General features: G+C 43.4%; 1 protein-coding gene across 1 annotated transcript in view; it reads right to left on the bottom strand.

The window, feature by feature from the left end:
- Nucleotides 1-18,003, bottom strand: part of CEP70 (centrosomal protein 70) — a gene marked incomplete at its 3' end in the record, with an annotated part of 34,183 nt that overhangs the window by 8,663 nt on the left and 7,517 nt on the right. The window contains exons 7-12 of the mRNA XM_080695764.1: nt 17,808-17,864; nt 13,433-13,517; nt 13,024-13,112; nt 10,952-11,026; nt 4,374-4,479; nt 1,500-1,667 (exon numbers count right to left, since the gene is read on the bottom strand). Of these exons, the coding sequence (XP_080551890.1) occupies nt 1,500-1,667; nt 4,374-4,479; nt 10,952-11,026; nt 13,024-13,112; nt 13,433-13,517; nt 17,808-17,864 (580 nt within the window). The remainder of the gene's footprint in view (nt 1-1,499; nt 1,668-4,373; nt 4,480-10,951; nt 11,027-13,023; nt 13,113-13,432; nt 13,518-17,807; nt 17,865-18,003) is intronic.

Raw genomic sequence — 18,003 nt, 5'->3', positions numbered from 1 at the left:
TTGTGTGGTCAGGTGTTTTGGACTATGGCACTAAGAACATTAGCTGAGATGCAGGGCATGGTGGTGCATGCCTATAATCCCAGAGTTTGCAAGGTTGAGACAGGAGTATAGCAGGTCTGAGGGCAGCCACAGCAACAGAGCTACTCTCAGCAACCCAGAAAGACCCTGCTTCCAAATAAAAAATAAAAAGGGCTGAGAGAGAGGAATGCCCTGGGTTTGATCTCCAATGACCCCGCACACGTACACAAATGGAGTTACACGGTGCTTGTCTTTTCACGACTAGCTTCTTCCACAATATAAGGTCATCATAATATTCATCTACGTTGTTGTATGGGTCAGAATTTCCTTCCACTTAAGAGCTGAGTAATATTCCCTTAAGAAAAGAGATCTCTCAGCTGGGCGTGGTGGCGCACGCTTGTAATCCCAGCATTCGGGAGGCTGAGACAGGAGGATCGTGGTTCGCAGACAGCCTCAGCTACTTAGTGAGGCCCTGTTTCAAAATAAAGAATAAAAAATAGGGCAGGAGGTGTAGCTTGGAGGTCAAACACTCCTGGGTTCCATCCCCAAACCCGCAAAAAAAGAAAGAAAGAAAGAAGGAAAGATCTCTCAGTCTAATGTGGTGGTGTGCTCCTGTAATACCAGTATTTAGGAGGCTAAAACAGAAAGATCACAGGTTCAAGGCCAGCCTCAGTGAATTAGTGAGACCTTCAGCAATTTAGCAAGACTCTGTTTCAAAAATAAAAGGCCTGGGGGTGTAGCTCGGAGGCAATATGCTCCTGGGTTCCACCCCCAGTACCAAATGAAAAGGAGAGAGAACTGTCATAGACTGTTGGTTCTGGGTATGGTATTAGATGATGAAAAATCTGAAGTTTGAAGAACAATGAAATTAAACACTACTGACTCTAAGGTAATCCACCTTTCAATAAACTCATCAACAAAACTGGAGTAACTCAAAGCTATGCAATAAAGAATACACAATAATTCTATAAAGTGAACACATTTCCAATAAGGAATCCACAATAACTAAAGAGCGAACCATTTCCATCACCCATGGGTTGATAAAATAGGCTAGAAGTGTTGACCACTAGTCGACTGCTACCTTCTCTGAAGAACAGGGCTAAACCCAGCTCCAAGAGATGCAAAAACATTTAAAATATGAACAGAGGAAAAGCACTCCCAACCAAAATGCAGTAAAGGATAAGGCATTACTGAAGAGGAATCAGGGCCGGAAACTCTGCAGCATGGAGATGCTGAGAGGAAGGGCCTGGAAGTGCAATGGTGCGCCCACCGCGGTTTTCACTGCCACGGGCCTCAGACACCTGTGCGCTAGGAGGAGGTAAACTCAGCAGTGAGGACAGCAAATGGCCAGAGAGGTAAGTAGCAAATTCCAGCTCAAGATGCTTCAGTTTTATAGCTAAACAACAATGAAAGCCAAGTGCTATTAACAAGCCCATAGGGCCCAAGAGCTACTCAGAGCATAAGTCTATTCAGCTTCTTACCTTTAAGGACGTCAGTTCATCTGCCCACATTTCTATGATAGGGACAAGATGTTCAAATCCACAGTCTTGAACAAGATCTTTATTAAAATTTTGGACTCCTTTGCTCTGTTTGTAAATGATCACTGGAGTTCTTGGATTGTGAATAATTGAATTGATGCTACACAGCACCTTTAAAAAGAGACCGTGGACAGTGTTTTCCGTCAGAATGCTTATCTTAGTCCTACAAACTAATAAAAGAACACTTCGTATGTCGATGTGATACCATTTTTAGAGTTAATAATTTTAGATACAAAGAACTTCACTGAGATTGACCCTTGTATTATTATAACAATATAGTAATTCTCATTAACATGGTTAAACATTAGTTCTAAAGGAGTCAAAATCTCTGCAGAAAATTAAAACGAATTAGACTTGAGAACAATTATAGCCTATTATAATCTACATAAGAGAATAACAGCAAGCCGGGCGTGGTGGCGCACGCTGGTAATCCCCGCGCTTGGGAGGCTGAGATGGGAGGATCGCACAGGTTCGAAGCCAGCCTCAGCTATTGAGTGAGGCTCTCAGCAACTTAGTGAGACCCTGTTTCCAAATAAAGTATAAAATAGGTCTGGGAGCATAGCCTGGAGGTAGAAAGGCCCTGGGTTTCACTCCCAGTGCCACAAAAAATTTAAAAAAGAGAATAATTGCCTCGACACGCTGAGCTACAGTACCCCTTTCTCTGTTTCCTATCTAAACAGGATGCTAAAAGGGGCTTTTCCTATTGGTTAAATGTCACTGAAAGTTCAAAGTGAGGACAGTTAGAGGTATGAGAGGATGCTTGCCCTGGGGGTTTTTTGTTTGTTTGTTTTTTGAGGTTTTTCTTTGCTGTACCATGGATGGAACCCAGGGGCATTCTACCCCCGAGCTACACCCCAGCCCTATTTTTTAGTCTTTTTATTTTTGAAATAGGGTCTCACTGAGTTGCGAAGGGCCTTGCTAAGTAGCTGAGGCTGGCCGCGAACTGCGATCTTCTGGTCTCTGCTTTCTGAGAGCTAGGATTACAAGCATGCACCATCATGCCCAGCTCCCCACGGGGTTTCTAAACGTTTCTACTATAAAAATACAGATAAGAGCCGAGCGTGGTGGCACACGCTTGTAATCCCCAAGCTTGGGAGGCGGAGACAGGAGGATCACAAAGGTTAGAAGCCAGCCTTGCTGGCTTAAGAGACCCTGTTTCCAAATAAAAATATAAAATAGGTCTGGGAGTGTAGCCCAGAGGCAGAAGGGTTCCATCCCCAGTACTACAAAAACAAAACAAAACAAAAAACAGATGAGAATATTAGCTGGGCGTGATGATGCCGGCCTATAATACCAGTACTTGGGAGGCTGAGACAGGAGGATAGCAGGTTTGAGAACAGCCTCAGCAACAAAGCAAGACTTTTAGGAACCTAGTGAAACCCTGTTTCCAAACAAAACAAAAAAGGCTGGGAAGAAAGGTGAAAAGGTAGGAAGGTAGGGAGGAAGGAGACGGAAGCTAGGCACAGTGGCACACTCCTGTAATCCAAGTACTTAGGAGGCGGAGACAGGAGGATCACGGGTTTGAAGAGAGCCCTCAGCAACTTAGTGAGCCCTGAATGAATATAGAAAAAGCAATGAAGTGGAACAGACCAGATAGAAATGCACATCTAATGAAGTACATGATAAAAGTGTCATTTCCATAAAGTAGAGAAGAAAGCGGTCTATCAACAAACTGCAAAGTCAGCTGCCCAGAGAAGCCAGGGACATGCAACCGAGCGAACACACAGGTGGTGGGGGCTGCGGCGAACACAGCTCAGGGGAGAACCCTGTCCTGCTAACGCACACGCAGGGGGTTGCTGCAGATCCTCTAGCTTAAGAGAAGCCAGAAATAGGGTGAATTCGTTCGAACCATCCCCTCGTGCTATAGCATGGGGCTTAACAGTCTTCTGTATTTCATTCTTTTTAATAAACTCCTTAAAAAAGAGAGAGAGAGAAGCCAGAAATAGAGACTTGATAAATAAATCTTGACGGGGTGGTGGCGCACGCTTGTGATCCCAGCATTTGGGAGGCAGAGACCCAGAGGATCGCAGGTTCGCAGCCAGCCTCAGCTACTTAGTAAAGCCCTTCGTAACTCAATGAGACTCTGTTTCGAAATAAAGAATAAAAAATAAGTCGGGGTGTATCTTGGAGGTAGAATGCTCCTGGGTTCCACCCCCAGATCTGCAAAAAAATTAAATCTTTTAATATTCAAAATATTAGTACTATTTCAAAATTTAAAAACCCTATGTGGAGCAAATAAAATGTGAGTGCTGGCCCAATTCCCCCAATAAATTACTAGATTTAATTGTTCATCTAGTCAATAAGTGATCTATAAAACAGCACAGTTAAGATTCCCTATATCATAGAAAATTAAATTTCACATCGACTAAATAGACAAACAAAAGCAAAACCACACAAGGAACCTAAGAAAACATTTACTTACGTAACAATAGCAACAAAAATAAAAAGAAAATGGCTTAGAGGGGAGAATAGAGAAAAGAATTATAAAAACCTTCCAAAAATCCTAGCGGATTTTTTTTCCTACCATTACTCCCTAAGCAATACAGTGTAAGAACTATTTACAAAGAATCTAAGTTGTATTCGGTGTTATAAGTGACATAGAGAGAATGTACATAGGTTCTATACACATTCTACACCATTTTATATTGAAAGAACTGGGCATGTGCAGATTGATTTTGATAGCCACAGTAGGCTGCAACTAATCCCCACAGACACCATGGGTGACTGTGCAAGTCTTCCTTACCAAGGGATAATTCATCACAACACGACTGGAACCAAGCTCCATTGCAAACACCTTTTGTGCTAGCTATTCAATACCTGGAAGTACCTCTGGTCAATTAGGGTCTGTTGATGGTTGTCTCTGCTGGGCTCATCTTTTTTCTCTGGGTCCTCAGTCTTTTTATGACTGATAAGCTCTTGTAACCTAAAGAGGGGAAAATGTCAAGACACTAGGCTCAGATAACACACTAAGCCAGTGATCTAGCTGCCCCCAGTCTTGTCATTTTACTTACACGTGTATGCATACACACACATATTTAAAGTTAAAGTCGGTCACTACCATGAGAAAACAAAGTCCTCCAAAAAGAACACTAGTTAGAAGACATCCCTAAAAACAGAAGGGATAAGACTGAAGGAAATTCTAATCGCTCTCCAGTACCCACAGAAACAAGCATGGAATCAATTTCCATCCGAGGTGCTCCGAGCTCAGATGCTACCAGTGAAGGGGGCAGTCAGCACGGGCAGGGCATCCTGCCTGGGACTGCAGAGGAACATCTAGACAGTTCGGCTCCTCTCTTTACAGTCTACCTTTGCCAAAGAAGAGTCAACAGGGCCGCCTGGGCCAAGAGACCCGGCAGGCTGCAAGAACTCTGGAGAAAGATGTTTGCCAAGAAACATCACTATGTATGAACATTATCTATCTGATAGCAAACCCTTGCCCCTCTCCAAACACAGGCTGAGGAAAAGCATTTCTTCCCATCCCTCCCCATGACTGTGAAAACAGTAGTCTCTTATTAAGTGTGCTTCAAATTAATCCTCTTAACTGAGTATGCCGTCCATTTCTTGCTAGGACCCCAACAGCTTATTAATGAGCTCTGACTTGCTGTTTGTAAAACAGAATAGTAAAATTCTATCATGTCATTTGCCTGCTTAAAATCAATGGCTTCTGTTTTTTGAACCAAATCTAAAATCTTTTGTTATACTTTCAACTCTCCACACCAACCCAATATTCCTCCTGACTCTTGTGATCTTACTTCTCCCTAGGCTGTTCTTCTCCAGGGACCCACTGTTACTATCTGCTCCCTGAAGAGTGTAAGCTCAAACCAGACCGATACACAGAATGAGCTCTAGACGCCAGCTCCCTTCCTCTTCTAGGCTCCGGGTCTCAGTCACTCTCCACATGACTCCACACCCACCTATCACATTCACGTCGTCTGCACTTCTGTCTAAAGGCAGTGCCACGCGCATATCATAGAAAACCAAGACACAGAAAAGCTAAACGTCCTCTGGGTGGAACATAAGCAAACTCATTTATCTGAATATAAACGCTATCCTTTCACGCTGATGACCGATGTTCAGCTTACCAACGAACTGCTAGCAGTCTGGTTATTTAAGAGATATGGATACAGATCACAGCTCTACCAACGCAGCAACCAAAACATACATACGGTTGCTTGTGTTGCTCAGAGTAACTGTGAAAAATAAAATGTAATTCCATTAGGTAGATGGATGAAGATACCCTCATTTAATGATGACAATAACTAAAATTCATTAGGAGGTTGATGAGAATATTTGAGAGCCTTTGGTATGGAGAAATTCTAAAAGCTTTGTAAATAAATACATGTGTATTACCTCATTAATCCTACTGTTTTTTAAATTTATAGATAAGAATTATTAAAAGATACCGATGCACAGAAACTCGGTTCACCTAGACTCACAGTTAATATCTACCATAACAGAAATGTATCCTGAGAAATGTATTCTGCAAACAAAAACGCTTACTTTGCAAAACCACACCATTAAAAACAGGGCTCCGTAGGAAAGCAGTACTAGAAACCAGAGAACTAACGAAAGTGAAAATGGCTGCCTCCGGAGGCGAGTTAGCCGGCTCGAGTTTGTCTGGCGTTGCCTTAAGGGACATCGGCAGGGCAGACAACAGAGAAGAAGCGTTGGCGTGAGGATGGCGAGATGATGGCGACCCAGTGCAGCCCGCGCCCAAGAACCTGACGTGCAGGGGCCCGGGAAGCAGAGCGACCGGCCTTGGGCCTGGGGTCCATCTGATGCCGGGTCGGGGAAGGGGCTCGGCACACGGCTGCTCACTTAAAGTGTTCTTCAAGTGGATGTGAAAGGACACTTGCCTAGGTACAGCAGAGCTCGCCCCCTCCTCAGGAGCTCGACTGTTGCTCTTCTAGTGACTCATGCCCCAGAAAACACCGTACTGGGCGATGTAAGCGCTATGGTACAGTGCTAACCGCTCTTAGTTTCCATTTGTTTATGACTTCACTGATTTATTTATTTATTTATTTTTTGCGGTACTGGGAGTGGAACCCAGAGTCATTCTACCTCCAAGCTATACTGCCAGCCCTTTTTTTAAAAAAATTTTTTTAAATTCTGAAACAGGGTCTGAGTTGCATAGGGCCTCACTAAGTAGTTGTCCGCAAACCGTGATCCTCCCGTTTCAGCCTCCTGAATGCTGGGATTACAAGCGTGCGCCACCACGCCCGGCTTGACTTCACTGCTTTTAGAACCCTGTGTTGTCGCAGACTGGGCTAGACTCAGAAAGACCCTAGAGTTGTTTTGTAGCCCCCAGGGCATTCAGGCCTGAAAGATATAACCCCCCCAGGAGTGGCTGAGGAATACTCTACATGCTTAGTAGACATACATCCACGTAGCCAGGGACAACGCCCCGGGTCCTTTGTGAACGCTGCGAACCCAGAAACTGCCTCCAACTTCAAATACACTGTGTCGTCATCTACTTTGTCGAGCTGTTGCTAGAGTTCAGGTTTCTAGACAGAAACTTAACTTTAAAAACGCCTCGCTTACTCCACACGTCCATCCTTTAATAAAAGAGCCTCTCAGGAGGGGCCTGGGCCTGGGATGCAGAGGCGCTGGGGCTGGCTCAGGAGTGCGTGGGGTTAGAAGCAAGGCTTCTTTAACTGGCCTGCTGGAGCCTTTCTAGGGCCTCAGAGTACACAGAAATCCATGCTGAAGATAAGGAACAAGTCAAAGAGTGGCCGGCCGATTTGGTTTTTAAAACTCACACAACTAGCCATACTGATGAAACACACGGCTGCATCGGGTGAGCCTCTCAAAGTCGTCCCAAGTCCTTTCCCCCACATTCCCGGACTTTCACGATGGTGACGCAAAGATGTTCACTGCAACCCGGCAGCGCTGCCAAACTGAAGGCAACACTGTCGGCCGCTCAGCCGCTCGGCTCCAGGCCAAGACCCTGGTGCTATCTTCAAGCCCAGCCGTGGGCAGCTCCAAAGGCTCTGCCCGGCAGCCTCTGAGGAAAAGCAACTTCCTCACAGCAAAGGCGGCGCACAGCCTGAGCACGGTGAGCCCTGCAGGCAGCGGCTGCGGGCTCCCAAGCCAGCCACGCCCACAGCATTTCTGCCTCCCAGGCCCCTCCTGAGAGGCCTCTTTTACTAAGGGATGGTGGAGTGAGCAAGGCGTTTTTAGGGGCTTCTACCATGACCTCCTTACTGGTAGGGGAGCTTTAATGAAACACCTTCTGACTCAGTAGCTCTCCTCTCCTAACCTCCCCATCAGACAGCAAAAGCTCTAAGCAGTGAGACGCACCCCCGGCCCGGCTGCAGGCACCGACTGAGCCTGACCACTCCATAAACAGGAGGCACCAGGAGCGGCCTTGGCTGTGGCCTCACACAGGCAGCAGGGAGCAGGACCGCGCTGCCCCCTCCTTGCCTCACCGGCTCCTGACCACGAGGGGGGCTGTCCCCCAATTTTGTTTTCCCCTAGCAAAACATAAACACTATTGGAAATGTAAGTGAAATAATGCAATCCCTGGGCTGTCTTTCCCCGGCAGGCTCATCATCACTTCTTAGGAACCTAGTTCTGTAACGAACTCATTTGTCATCTTAAGACCATGTTCTCTCATGTCAAATTATTAATTGCCTCCTTTGATATGGAAGGTTGGCTAGTTTAAGGGTAACAAGCTTAAGAGGCAAAAAATAGAACAAAAACGCTTAGACAACTGAATTATTTTTTTATTCCAAAAGAGAAAAAAGACTAGCCAATTCCATTTTCTTGTAGCACTTCCTTTGGGAAACTTGTAGCTACAAATCTTGTCTCTCTAAGATGCATGTCATCTTTTCAAGAGTAAAATAGGCCTCCTGCCAGTTTTTACATCCCCAGAATGTCTTTCTTGGGAGCCTCGGGACCATCTCTTCAAGCGTGACCATCAGAGACGACGGTGCCTACCACCCTGTTGCCGTCGGAGTTTAGCCAAGGCTCCCGTCCCAACCTGCTACCTCGTGTACGTCATAAACACATTACAAATTTTTCTTTTCCTCTGGAGAAAAAGACAGTTACCATGTATGTGACGGATGTGTCCGCCTGACTCTACAGGAGGCCTGACTTGTGTCCTTACATGGCGTTAGCACATTCCCTTCATGTACATCCGTCTCAGTAGTGACTGTCTCTTTTCTACATGGGGAGATAATTCACTGGAGTGACACATCTTAATTTTTTTCCCAAACATCAACAGTATTTTAAAATAGTCTACCTCTGGCACTATGGAAAATAAAAAAATCTAAAACAGTTCCCCTTAGAATTTATTTTTTCCCATGGGCTAGAGAAAAGAATAGCTCAGGAATAGAACATTTGCCTAACACAAGTGAGGGCCAGGTTCAATTTCCAGTATGGCAAAAACAAAAACAAAAATGTTTCATTGGGAATTTTGCTTGGTTCTAATTATTAGTATAGTGATAAGAGTATGAGCTTTGGAGTCAGAATGACTAAAGACCTGATTTCTACCCAAGCTCCTCCACCTATGACCAATGGAAAGTGGACACGGTATCTAACATTCCCCAATCATCGTGTCCACATCTACATACTGTGAAAAGTTTCAAAATAAGACTTTTTAAAATGACAAACCACTAGTCATTTATTCAGAATTCAGTAGAAAAATATAGCAGGGATTGATTCTGAATTATAGAAGACAATAATGATAAAGTGATTTATAGAACCAGAACTACCATTATATCTGTCTAACACACACACAGGTATAATATACATGGTACGTGTGTGTGTATCACTAGATCCAAGGGTCCCATTATTTGTGGTGGCTATGGTATAAAGATACCACGAACGCTGAGTCACTGCACACTGAATCGCTGTTCCCGGGGACACGCAAGGCCCTATTCCTGCAAGCTCTGGTGACAGCTTCCTTTACTGATTAACATATAAGCTTGTTTTATGAGAATCTCCACTTAGCCAGCTTACTTAAAAAATACACACACACACACACACACACACACACACACACACACACACACATATATATTTTTTTGCAGGTCTGTGGATGGAACCCAGAGGCATTCAACCTCCGAGCTACACCCCCTGCCCTATTTTTTATTCTTTATTTTGAATCAGGGTCTCACTGAGTTGCAAAGGGCCTCACTAAGTAGCTGAGGCTGTCCGCGAACCACGATCCTCCGGTTTCAGCCTCCTGAATGCTGGGATTACAAGCGTGCACCACCACGCCCGGTTACTCATGGCTAGTACTTCCTAACTCACGCCTGGAACAAGGCTTATCTCATGTTTATATTTCTTTCGTAAGACATGTTATCTTCTCTGTGCACAGGCACGCTAGACAGCACTACGCTTGGGACCGTCTTGGAAGAATCACCAACAAAAAGCACAAAAGTACAACAAGAAAAGTGGCACCAAACAGACAGCAAAAATGACATTTGTTCACAGTACGAAGGTTGAAACAAGAGGGCAGAGCACTGACTTGCTGAGCCGCCTGGGAGGCGCGTGTTGGCAGACTGCAGGCATGCCGTGCATGGCGGCCCAAGTGCCAGGCTTGATCTGAGGTTAAAATACGGCTGGTCAGGTAGCAGATTCACACGCAGAGTCTGAACACCGCGACTGAGCTCTGTGTCTTTAAGCGCGCCTATGTACGTGGATCTTCACGGCCACTAATATGATTACTCTGGACCCATAGTCTCCTCTTCCGACTTTTTACCCCCACACCCTCCCTTTCCCACTTGCTGATCTCTCAATGTCCCCATCTCGGTTAATAGCACTAACAACTACCCCATCACTCAGGCCTAGAACCAAGGAAACTTCTTTTTGGGGGGAATGGGGATGGAACCCATGGGCATTCTACCTCTGAGCTACATCCCCAGCCCTAATTTTTATTCTTTATTTTGAAACACGACCTAAGTCATGGAGGGGCTAAGTAGCTGAAGCTGGCCATGAATCTGCGATCCTCCTGTCAGTGTCTCAGGTACTGGGATTACAAGCGTGCGCCACCACGCCTCGCTTCAAGCAGACCGTTCTTTGTCCCCCTAAACTCCATCCAGCCCATCACAAAGTCCTCTCAGTCCTACCCCAGTTCCAAACACGTCCCAGCCCGCCGCCACCGCCTCTCATCTGAAAACGCGTTCGATCCACTCTCGCTACTGCCCGCTAAGGGCTTGTATTTCTTCATTACCTCCTCCCTCCCTGACTTCCCCACGAGGGCGGGCCCTTTTCTGTTAGGGTTACCACTGCAGCCCTGATCAAAATGTTAAGCAGATAGTAGGCCAACAAAGACGTACCGAAAGTGTCAAGAAATGGCAGAAAGGGGGAAATTGCTCGCTGAATGATGAATAAGTAAAAACAAAACAAATAAATAAATAAAAGCTATAAATTTGGTAAAATATAATTACTTGATGTTTTTCTTAAGGGATTTTTCCAGTTTCTTCACCTGTTGTTTATAAAGTCTTAATTCATGCTGTGTGGGCCTGTAAAATATAAATCATGTAAAATATATTCAATTTATTGAATAAAATGATAAAAACTTAATAGACAAAACTTTGTTACCTGTCACAAATTATCTTACTAAGATTTTTAAGATATTCCATGACTACTTAATGAGGTGTTTACTGGCTTTTAGGGTTTCTTCTTCCATAAAGCCTTTTACTTTTTTGTTAATTTATGGTGAAATACTTTAAATATACAGAATAGAGAATATTGTAATGCATCCTGGTAAATCCCCCACATGGCTCTACCAAATTTTAATTTTGTTTCAAGTTGGTGTGTGTGTGTGTGTGTGTTACTGGGAATAGAACCTGGGGGCATTCTACCTCCAAGCTATATCCCCAGCCCTATTTTATTCTTTTATTTTGGAACAGGGCCTAAATTGCTGATGTTGGCCACATGATCCTGCAAGTGTCCCACCTCAGCCTCACATGTACCGGGATTACAAGCATGAGCCACCATGCCCAGCTATCTCAAAACTTTAAAACATTCCTCTCCTTCCATACCTTAGGTAACAATTCTGAATTCTTTGTTCCTTATTCCAAAGCATTAGTCTTAAATTTTTACTCTATATGGCAGGTGTTAAGCCTTTATATATAAATGGTTTCTGTTGTAAGGCATTAGGGCCCCTTCTCCATTAAAATATAACCTTTAGGATTTGCCAACGTAGTTCAGAGGTACAGTGTTTGCCTAGCATGTATAAGGCCCAGGGCTTAATCCTTGAACTGCAATAAAATAGAAGCTTTATTATAACAGGGAATTTGTTTGGGGCATTGTTTTATCCAAGAGCTTAGGAAATCCTAAGTTATGACAGGTTTTCAACAAGTATTTGCTTAATGAAAAAGTGTCAACAATGTTCGTTCCGTTCCATATAACTGTCAACGGTGGGGCTATTTTTTTTTTTTTACAATTATGCTATATATGACTTTCTGTTATCTTATAAAAATCATTTACTTCTTATCCCACAAAAAGAAATAAAGACATTGTAAAGTAACCTGGAAATGAGAAACCCACTGGTATAAGATTAAATCTAATATAGTAAAAATAACATATCATGCATTTTTGGGTGGGTACTTGGGGATGGAACCCAGGGGCATTCTACCTCTGAGCTACACCCCCAGCCCTATTTTTTATTCTTTATTTTGAAACAGGGTCTCACTGAGTTGCAAAGGGCCTCACTAAGTAGCTGAGGCTGTCTGTGAACCACGATCCTCCAGTCTCAGCCTCCCAAATGCTGGGATTACAAGCCTGCACCACCATATCCAGTTTATACCAGACATTTCAAAATCAAAAACTGTAGAAGTTACAAAAAGGTAATTGAGGTGATGGATGTGTTAGCTTAATTATTACACAATGCATGTATAAATCACATTTGCACTCCATAAATATATAATTTGACAATTTATCATTTTAAAAATTAAGAGTAAAAAAAAATAATTTTGAGTGCAAAGACAACCCAGAAGAGAAATTGTGTGTAGCTCTATTTATATGAAGTGTAAAAAATAAAAACTAATGTATAGTGACAGAAAATGAATCAGGAAGATGAAATTACAAGAGGGGCAAGAGAAAACTTTCGGGGGAGTTCTCAAATTATGACTGTATCACAGGGGTATGCCTAAGTCAAAACTCTTAAATTGTGCACTTTACATACACGCAATGTGGTAGACATCAACTACACCTCAATAAAGCTCATTTTTAAGCAAAACCCAAAGAGGACCAGATCTACTCCAAGCTGTTCCCGGTTCCATCTTCTTCCGCGGGCCCCTCTTCTCATTGTCCCGCCTGCCTAGGGCTCCTCTTCCTTAATCTTCACCACGAGACCCAAAACCACAGTCAACACAGGCGTGAAGCTCTTGGGAACTGTTACGGGGCGGGCGGGCGGGCGGGCGGGCGGGCGGCTAGAGCGGCTTGCTGACATTCCCCGGCCCAGTAAGCATTTCCTTTTCAAAGGCTAAAGAAACATTCGTTAAGCGTCTCTCACCTGCTTTCTAAATCTTTTTGGAGGTTCAGCTTTTCACTCACAAGTGTGTCAATCTTGAATTTTGATTCCTTGAGTTGATTCTGTAACGACTGCAACACATTTCACAGAATAATTAACTTCCCTAGACGATTATTTTACCTTTTTTTTTTTTTTTTTTTTTTTTGCAGAACTAGAGATTGAACCCAGGAGCATTTTACCTCCGAGCTACAACCCCAGCCCTATATTTTATTCTTAATTTTGAAACAGGATCTAAGTTGTGGAGGCCTCACTAAGTAGCTGAGGCTGGCCTCGAACCTGCAATCATCCTGTCTGAGCCTCCCAAGTACTGGGATTACAAGCGTGCATCACCACGCCCCGCTGATGATTTTACTTTATGCAAAAGAACTTATTGGTTATGCAGTGCCCGTACCATCAGAAGGCCTTCATAAGCTAAGGAGGGATCCATGTTTCTGTAGTCGTCTTCTTCTGACTGACTTTCATCTTCTTTATATTGCCTATGAAAAGATACATACAGTGTATGTCTTAGGAGATCGATCGTCAAAGAAAGAATAGAGCTAATAAAAACTAAGTCAATTTAATATGGGTTGAAAACCTCACAAGAATTACAGTCAATCCCGATTTCTTCTTGTTCCCATGCAGAAGGTGTGGAACATGGTGCTCCCTTAAAACAATCTTTTACCTACATGTGGAACCAGAGCTTTGCTCCCTGGAAGAACACGGGCACGAGGGGAGCTGAAAACACTTTTTGAATAAGTAAAAACACACGTGGAAGAGCCCTGTTCTTTTTTTAAAATGCATTCTCCACGTACTGTTTTTGCCTTTGAGTACTTTCAGGCCATCAATAAAAAAAAAAAAAAAAAGTGCTGTTAAAAAGCATGATGGAAGCCGGGCATGGTGCTGCAGCATTCGGGAGGATCTTGGTTTGTGGACAGCCTCAGCTACTTAATGTGGCTCTTTGCTACTTAATGTGGCTTTTGCAAAAAACAGCATGATGGAGCCTAGGTGGTCACAGCCAGACTCCATAGTCTTGACACGTCTCGGCACCACCATTAACCAGCTGTGTTTAACAGATCAAATACACAGAATTCGTTGACTCACCTGTAAAACAGGAATACTGTCATATCTACCCCAAGATTGGTGTGAAAATCATAGGGATATCAAAGTGCAAAGAAAAACAAAGCACAGTGAATTGTAAAGTGCTAACAGGTCACTGCTATCAGCAATCTTCATGCACTCACAATGCTGTGCTATCCACAAGCCTCTGGCTACAGTATTAGCACACACTGGGAGGACTGCTAGTGCAACTGAACAACTTGTAGCTTTGATTTTAATTGAACTTTATTTATTTATTTATTTATTTATTTATTTATTTATTTATTTTTGAGATAGTGGGAATTAAACCTGCTACCTCCAAGCTTTTTTCTTATTTTCTTATTTTCAAACAGGGTCTCACTAAACTGAAGAGGGCTTCACTACTAGCTGATGTAGGCTGTGAATCCATGATCCTCCCATCCCAGCCTCCCAAGTACAGGGATTACAAATGTGCACCACCAAGCCTGGCTTTTAAATGAACTTTAAATTCAAAAGCTGAAGGACATCTCACTTTAACTGTTGTCATGTGAGTTACTGTTACAGCTTGCAAGCTCGGGCTGCATTCGTGATTTCAAGTATTACCTGCAAAAACATTATGAGTCTGCTCAGTATTAATGGAGCAGAGTGTACCGAGGGTGCATGTAGGATTTCTAGTATTACCTTCAAAACCAGGCTATCGCCAGCAGGCTGAGTTTTTAACTAGTTTTATTGGAATAGTCGTGCCAATTAACGTATGTATCATGGATGGCTGATTCTGTAGCATAACAGCAGAGCTGGGCATCTGTGACAGACTCTACGGCCTAAGATGACAGGCCCGCTCTTCACAGGAAGAGCTTGCTAACCCTCGGATCTAGAACAGAACGTATTAAAGACATACAAACATCCTAACTGGTATTCAGGTCAGACTCTTTCAAAACACTGAGCCATTGTGAACATTAAGACCCGATTACATTTCTAGGTCCAGCCTTGTATATCCTGTTGGGGAGCTGAGTGGCTGGAGCTGCTCCCGCTGGCCCCAGTCCCACTTCCCTCCTCGCTCATGTCCACTGAGCTTGTCCGGCCCTGCAAGTCTTCATTTTCCTTCCCTTTGCTGGCACAAACCATGATGGTTATTTTTATTTATCAACTTGGCTAGGCTGAGGTGCCCAGCTACTTAGTCAAACACAGGTCTAGATGTTGGTGGGGGGTACTTTAGACGTGATTAACACTTGAATCAGTAGACTTTGAGTAAAGCAGATGACTGTTCACAATGTGGGTGGGCCTCACCCAACGTGCTGAAGGCCTCATGAGGCAAGTGTGAGACCCTGAGGAAGGCTGCCTCCAGGGCGCCCTGGGCCTCAAGAATGGCACAACCTCCCCTGCGTAGGGAGGCCCTCCACAATTAGTGAGATCCTGTTTTAAAATAAAGAATATAATATGGGAGAATAACACTACCTGGGAGTGTAACTCCAAGGTAGAATGCCCCTGGGTTCCACCCCCAGTACTGCAAGAAAGAAAGGAAGAAAGAAAAAAGGAAAGGAAAGGAAGAAAGAAAGAAAGAAGAGAGGAAGGAAGGAAGGAAGGAGAGAAAGAAAGAAAAAGAGCGAAGCAGGACCCCTCCCAGGGTCTCGGGCCCGCCTGCCTTGTGAATGGCAAGTGTGCCAGTCCCAAATCATGTGAGCCATTCTTTTTATCTGTCAGCAATCATTCTGACTGTCTTGTAGAACCTAACACACACACCTCTCCCCCTCCTCCCCAAGCAGGTTTTCTGTAGTCTTCCCATTCACTGTGGTGCCCAGCTGGTTAATGCCTGCTCTCCACAGGTTACTACCCCTACCTATTAACATACCAACAATTCCCTGCAACTCCAGCCAGGCCGGCTAATTATCATGTCTCTAATTATCATGCCACTTAACCAGCTTAGTACCTGGGAGACAGGGAAATTTCAGGTTCTAGGCCAGCCTCAGCAACTTAGTGAGATCCTATTTCAAAATAAAAAATAAAACAGGCTAGGGTGTTTGAACCCTGGGTTCAAGAATGCCCCTGGGTTCAATCTCTAGCAACACACACACACACACACACACACACACACACACACACACACCCCTAACACCCCTTACAATCGTTTATCTATGCATTTTTAACTCATAGAATCCAAGCCATCGAGAATGACTTTCCCGCTTTTCTTTGAGCTTTTCCAAATGTTACTATCCTGTAATTCCAGCACAATCCCATCAGCTTAGTAAAGGCTTCCCCTGGTCACTCCATCCAAAACTGATCTGCTAACTCCTATATTACCGTCTGTACATTTTTTAGTAATCACTCAATATTATACTTTGTATTAGTGCTGTTAAGTCTCTTTTTGTGGTGGTGGTACTGGGGATTGAACTCAGGGGCACGCTACCTTTGATCTATACCACTAGCCCTATTTTAGTTGTTATTTTTGAAACAGGGTCTCACTAGGTTGCTGAGTCTCACTATTCTGCTGAGGCTATCCTCAAAACTTCAGTCCTCCCACATCAGCCTCCCACATACTACAGGGGACTAAACCCAGGGCTTGCTACCAGCCCTTTTTGTTTATTTTGAAAGAGTGGGCCTCATTAAGTTTCAAACCTATGATCCCCCACCCCCGTGTCAGCCTCCCAAGTACATCGTAATCTGGGATTACAGGTATATGCCACCATGACCAGCTTCATGTAATTTGTAGTTGTTAATGTGTTTATATTTTGTCTTTTATTAGACTAAAAACATACAGAAGGATCGTGTTTAAAACACTGTGCGATCTATAGACTAACACCATGTCTACCTTTTAAAATTAAAGACAGTTTCAGAAGGTTCTTAAAATTAACTTGACGTATGCTGCTTTGAGAACAGAATGAAGGAGCTGCTTGTATCACTGTTTTATCTTTCCTTACTTTCCCCTCCTGCGCTCCCTCCTGCTGTGAGTCCCCAGAGCCCCAGGAGAAAGCAGCCCGCAGGCACAATCCCAGCACAGTGCTGCCCCTGGTCCCAGCTTCTGGAAAGTGATCATTCTCAGGACAAGAATACTCCAGGGCAGGTTTCAAGAAAGCAGAATTTTATCTCTTGTTATCCTAGGACCCTGACTCCTAAAACCAAGCAGGATACTAAGTCGGTGCTTAAGTGTCTATTTGTGGAAAGAACAATTCGATCCATTAAAAATGATATAGAATAGCCACTACTTTAATGACCTTACAGTAAAGCATTTGATATTACATGGAGGGTCTCACTAAGTAGCGGAGGCTGTCTGGCAAACTGCGATCCTCCTGTCTCAGCCTCCCAAGTACTGGGATTACAATTGTGCGCCATGCCGGGCATCATTTTCTCTTTAATCTCATAATTCTACATTCTAATTAGGTTGTGCTTTGGTAGGCAGCTAATCCAATTCTACACAGTATGGAGAGACTCAGTAACTACTGACTGAACAATGTTACATCAACAGAACAAATTATACTTCAATACTAAAGGAAATACCATTTCTGCTGTGACCAATACTTTGGTGATTATTAAATGTATAGTATTAATGTAGATGCATTTTAATTAAATACAGTCTAGGATCTTTATAAACAATGACTTCATAGTGACATACCAGGTAGATTTCCACAGCACACCTAAATCTTTAAAAGGCTATAAATTTTTTTCGTATAATTTACTGAATAATAACTTTTAATATTGTAATACAGAATTATTCATACCTTTGCATATGGATTTTTCTAATTTTAGATTCGTAGTAGTCAATTAGGCAAAGCAACCTAGAAAACAAAAGCTCTATTAAATTATTTCTAAAATGTGATATTTGTTATTTTCTCTATAACTTCAAATTACAGTGATTAAGGTAAGTATAGATTATATGGTGGGCTTAAAAAATTTAAATGATTCCTGCCAGAAGCA

This window comes from Muscardinus avellanarius (genome assembly GCF_963383645.1).
Source record: "Muscardinus avellanarius genome assembly, chromosome: 5".
NCBI lineage: Eukaryota > Metazoa > Chordata > Mammalia > Rodentia > Gliridae > Muscardinus > Muscardinus avellanarius.
This window is presented reverse-complemented; position numbering and strand designations above follow the sequence as displayed.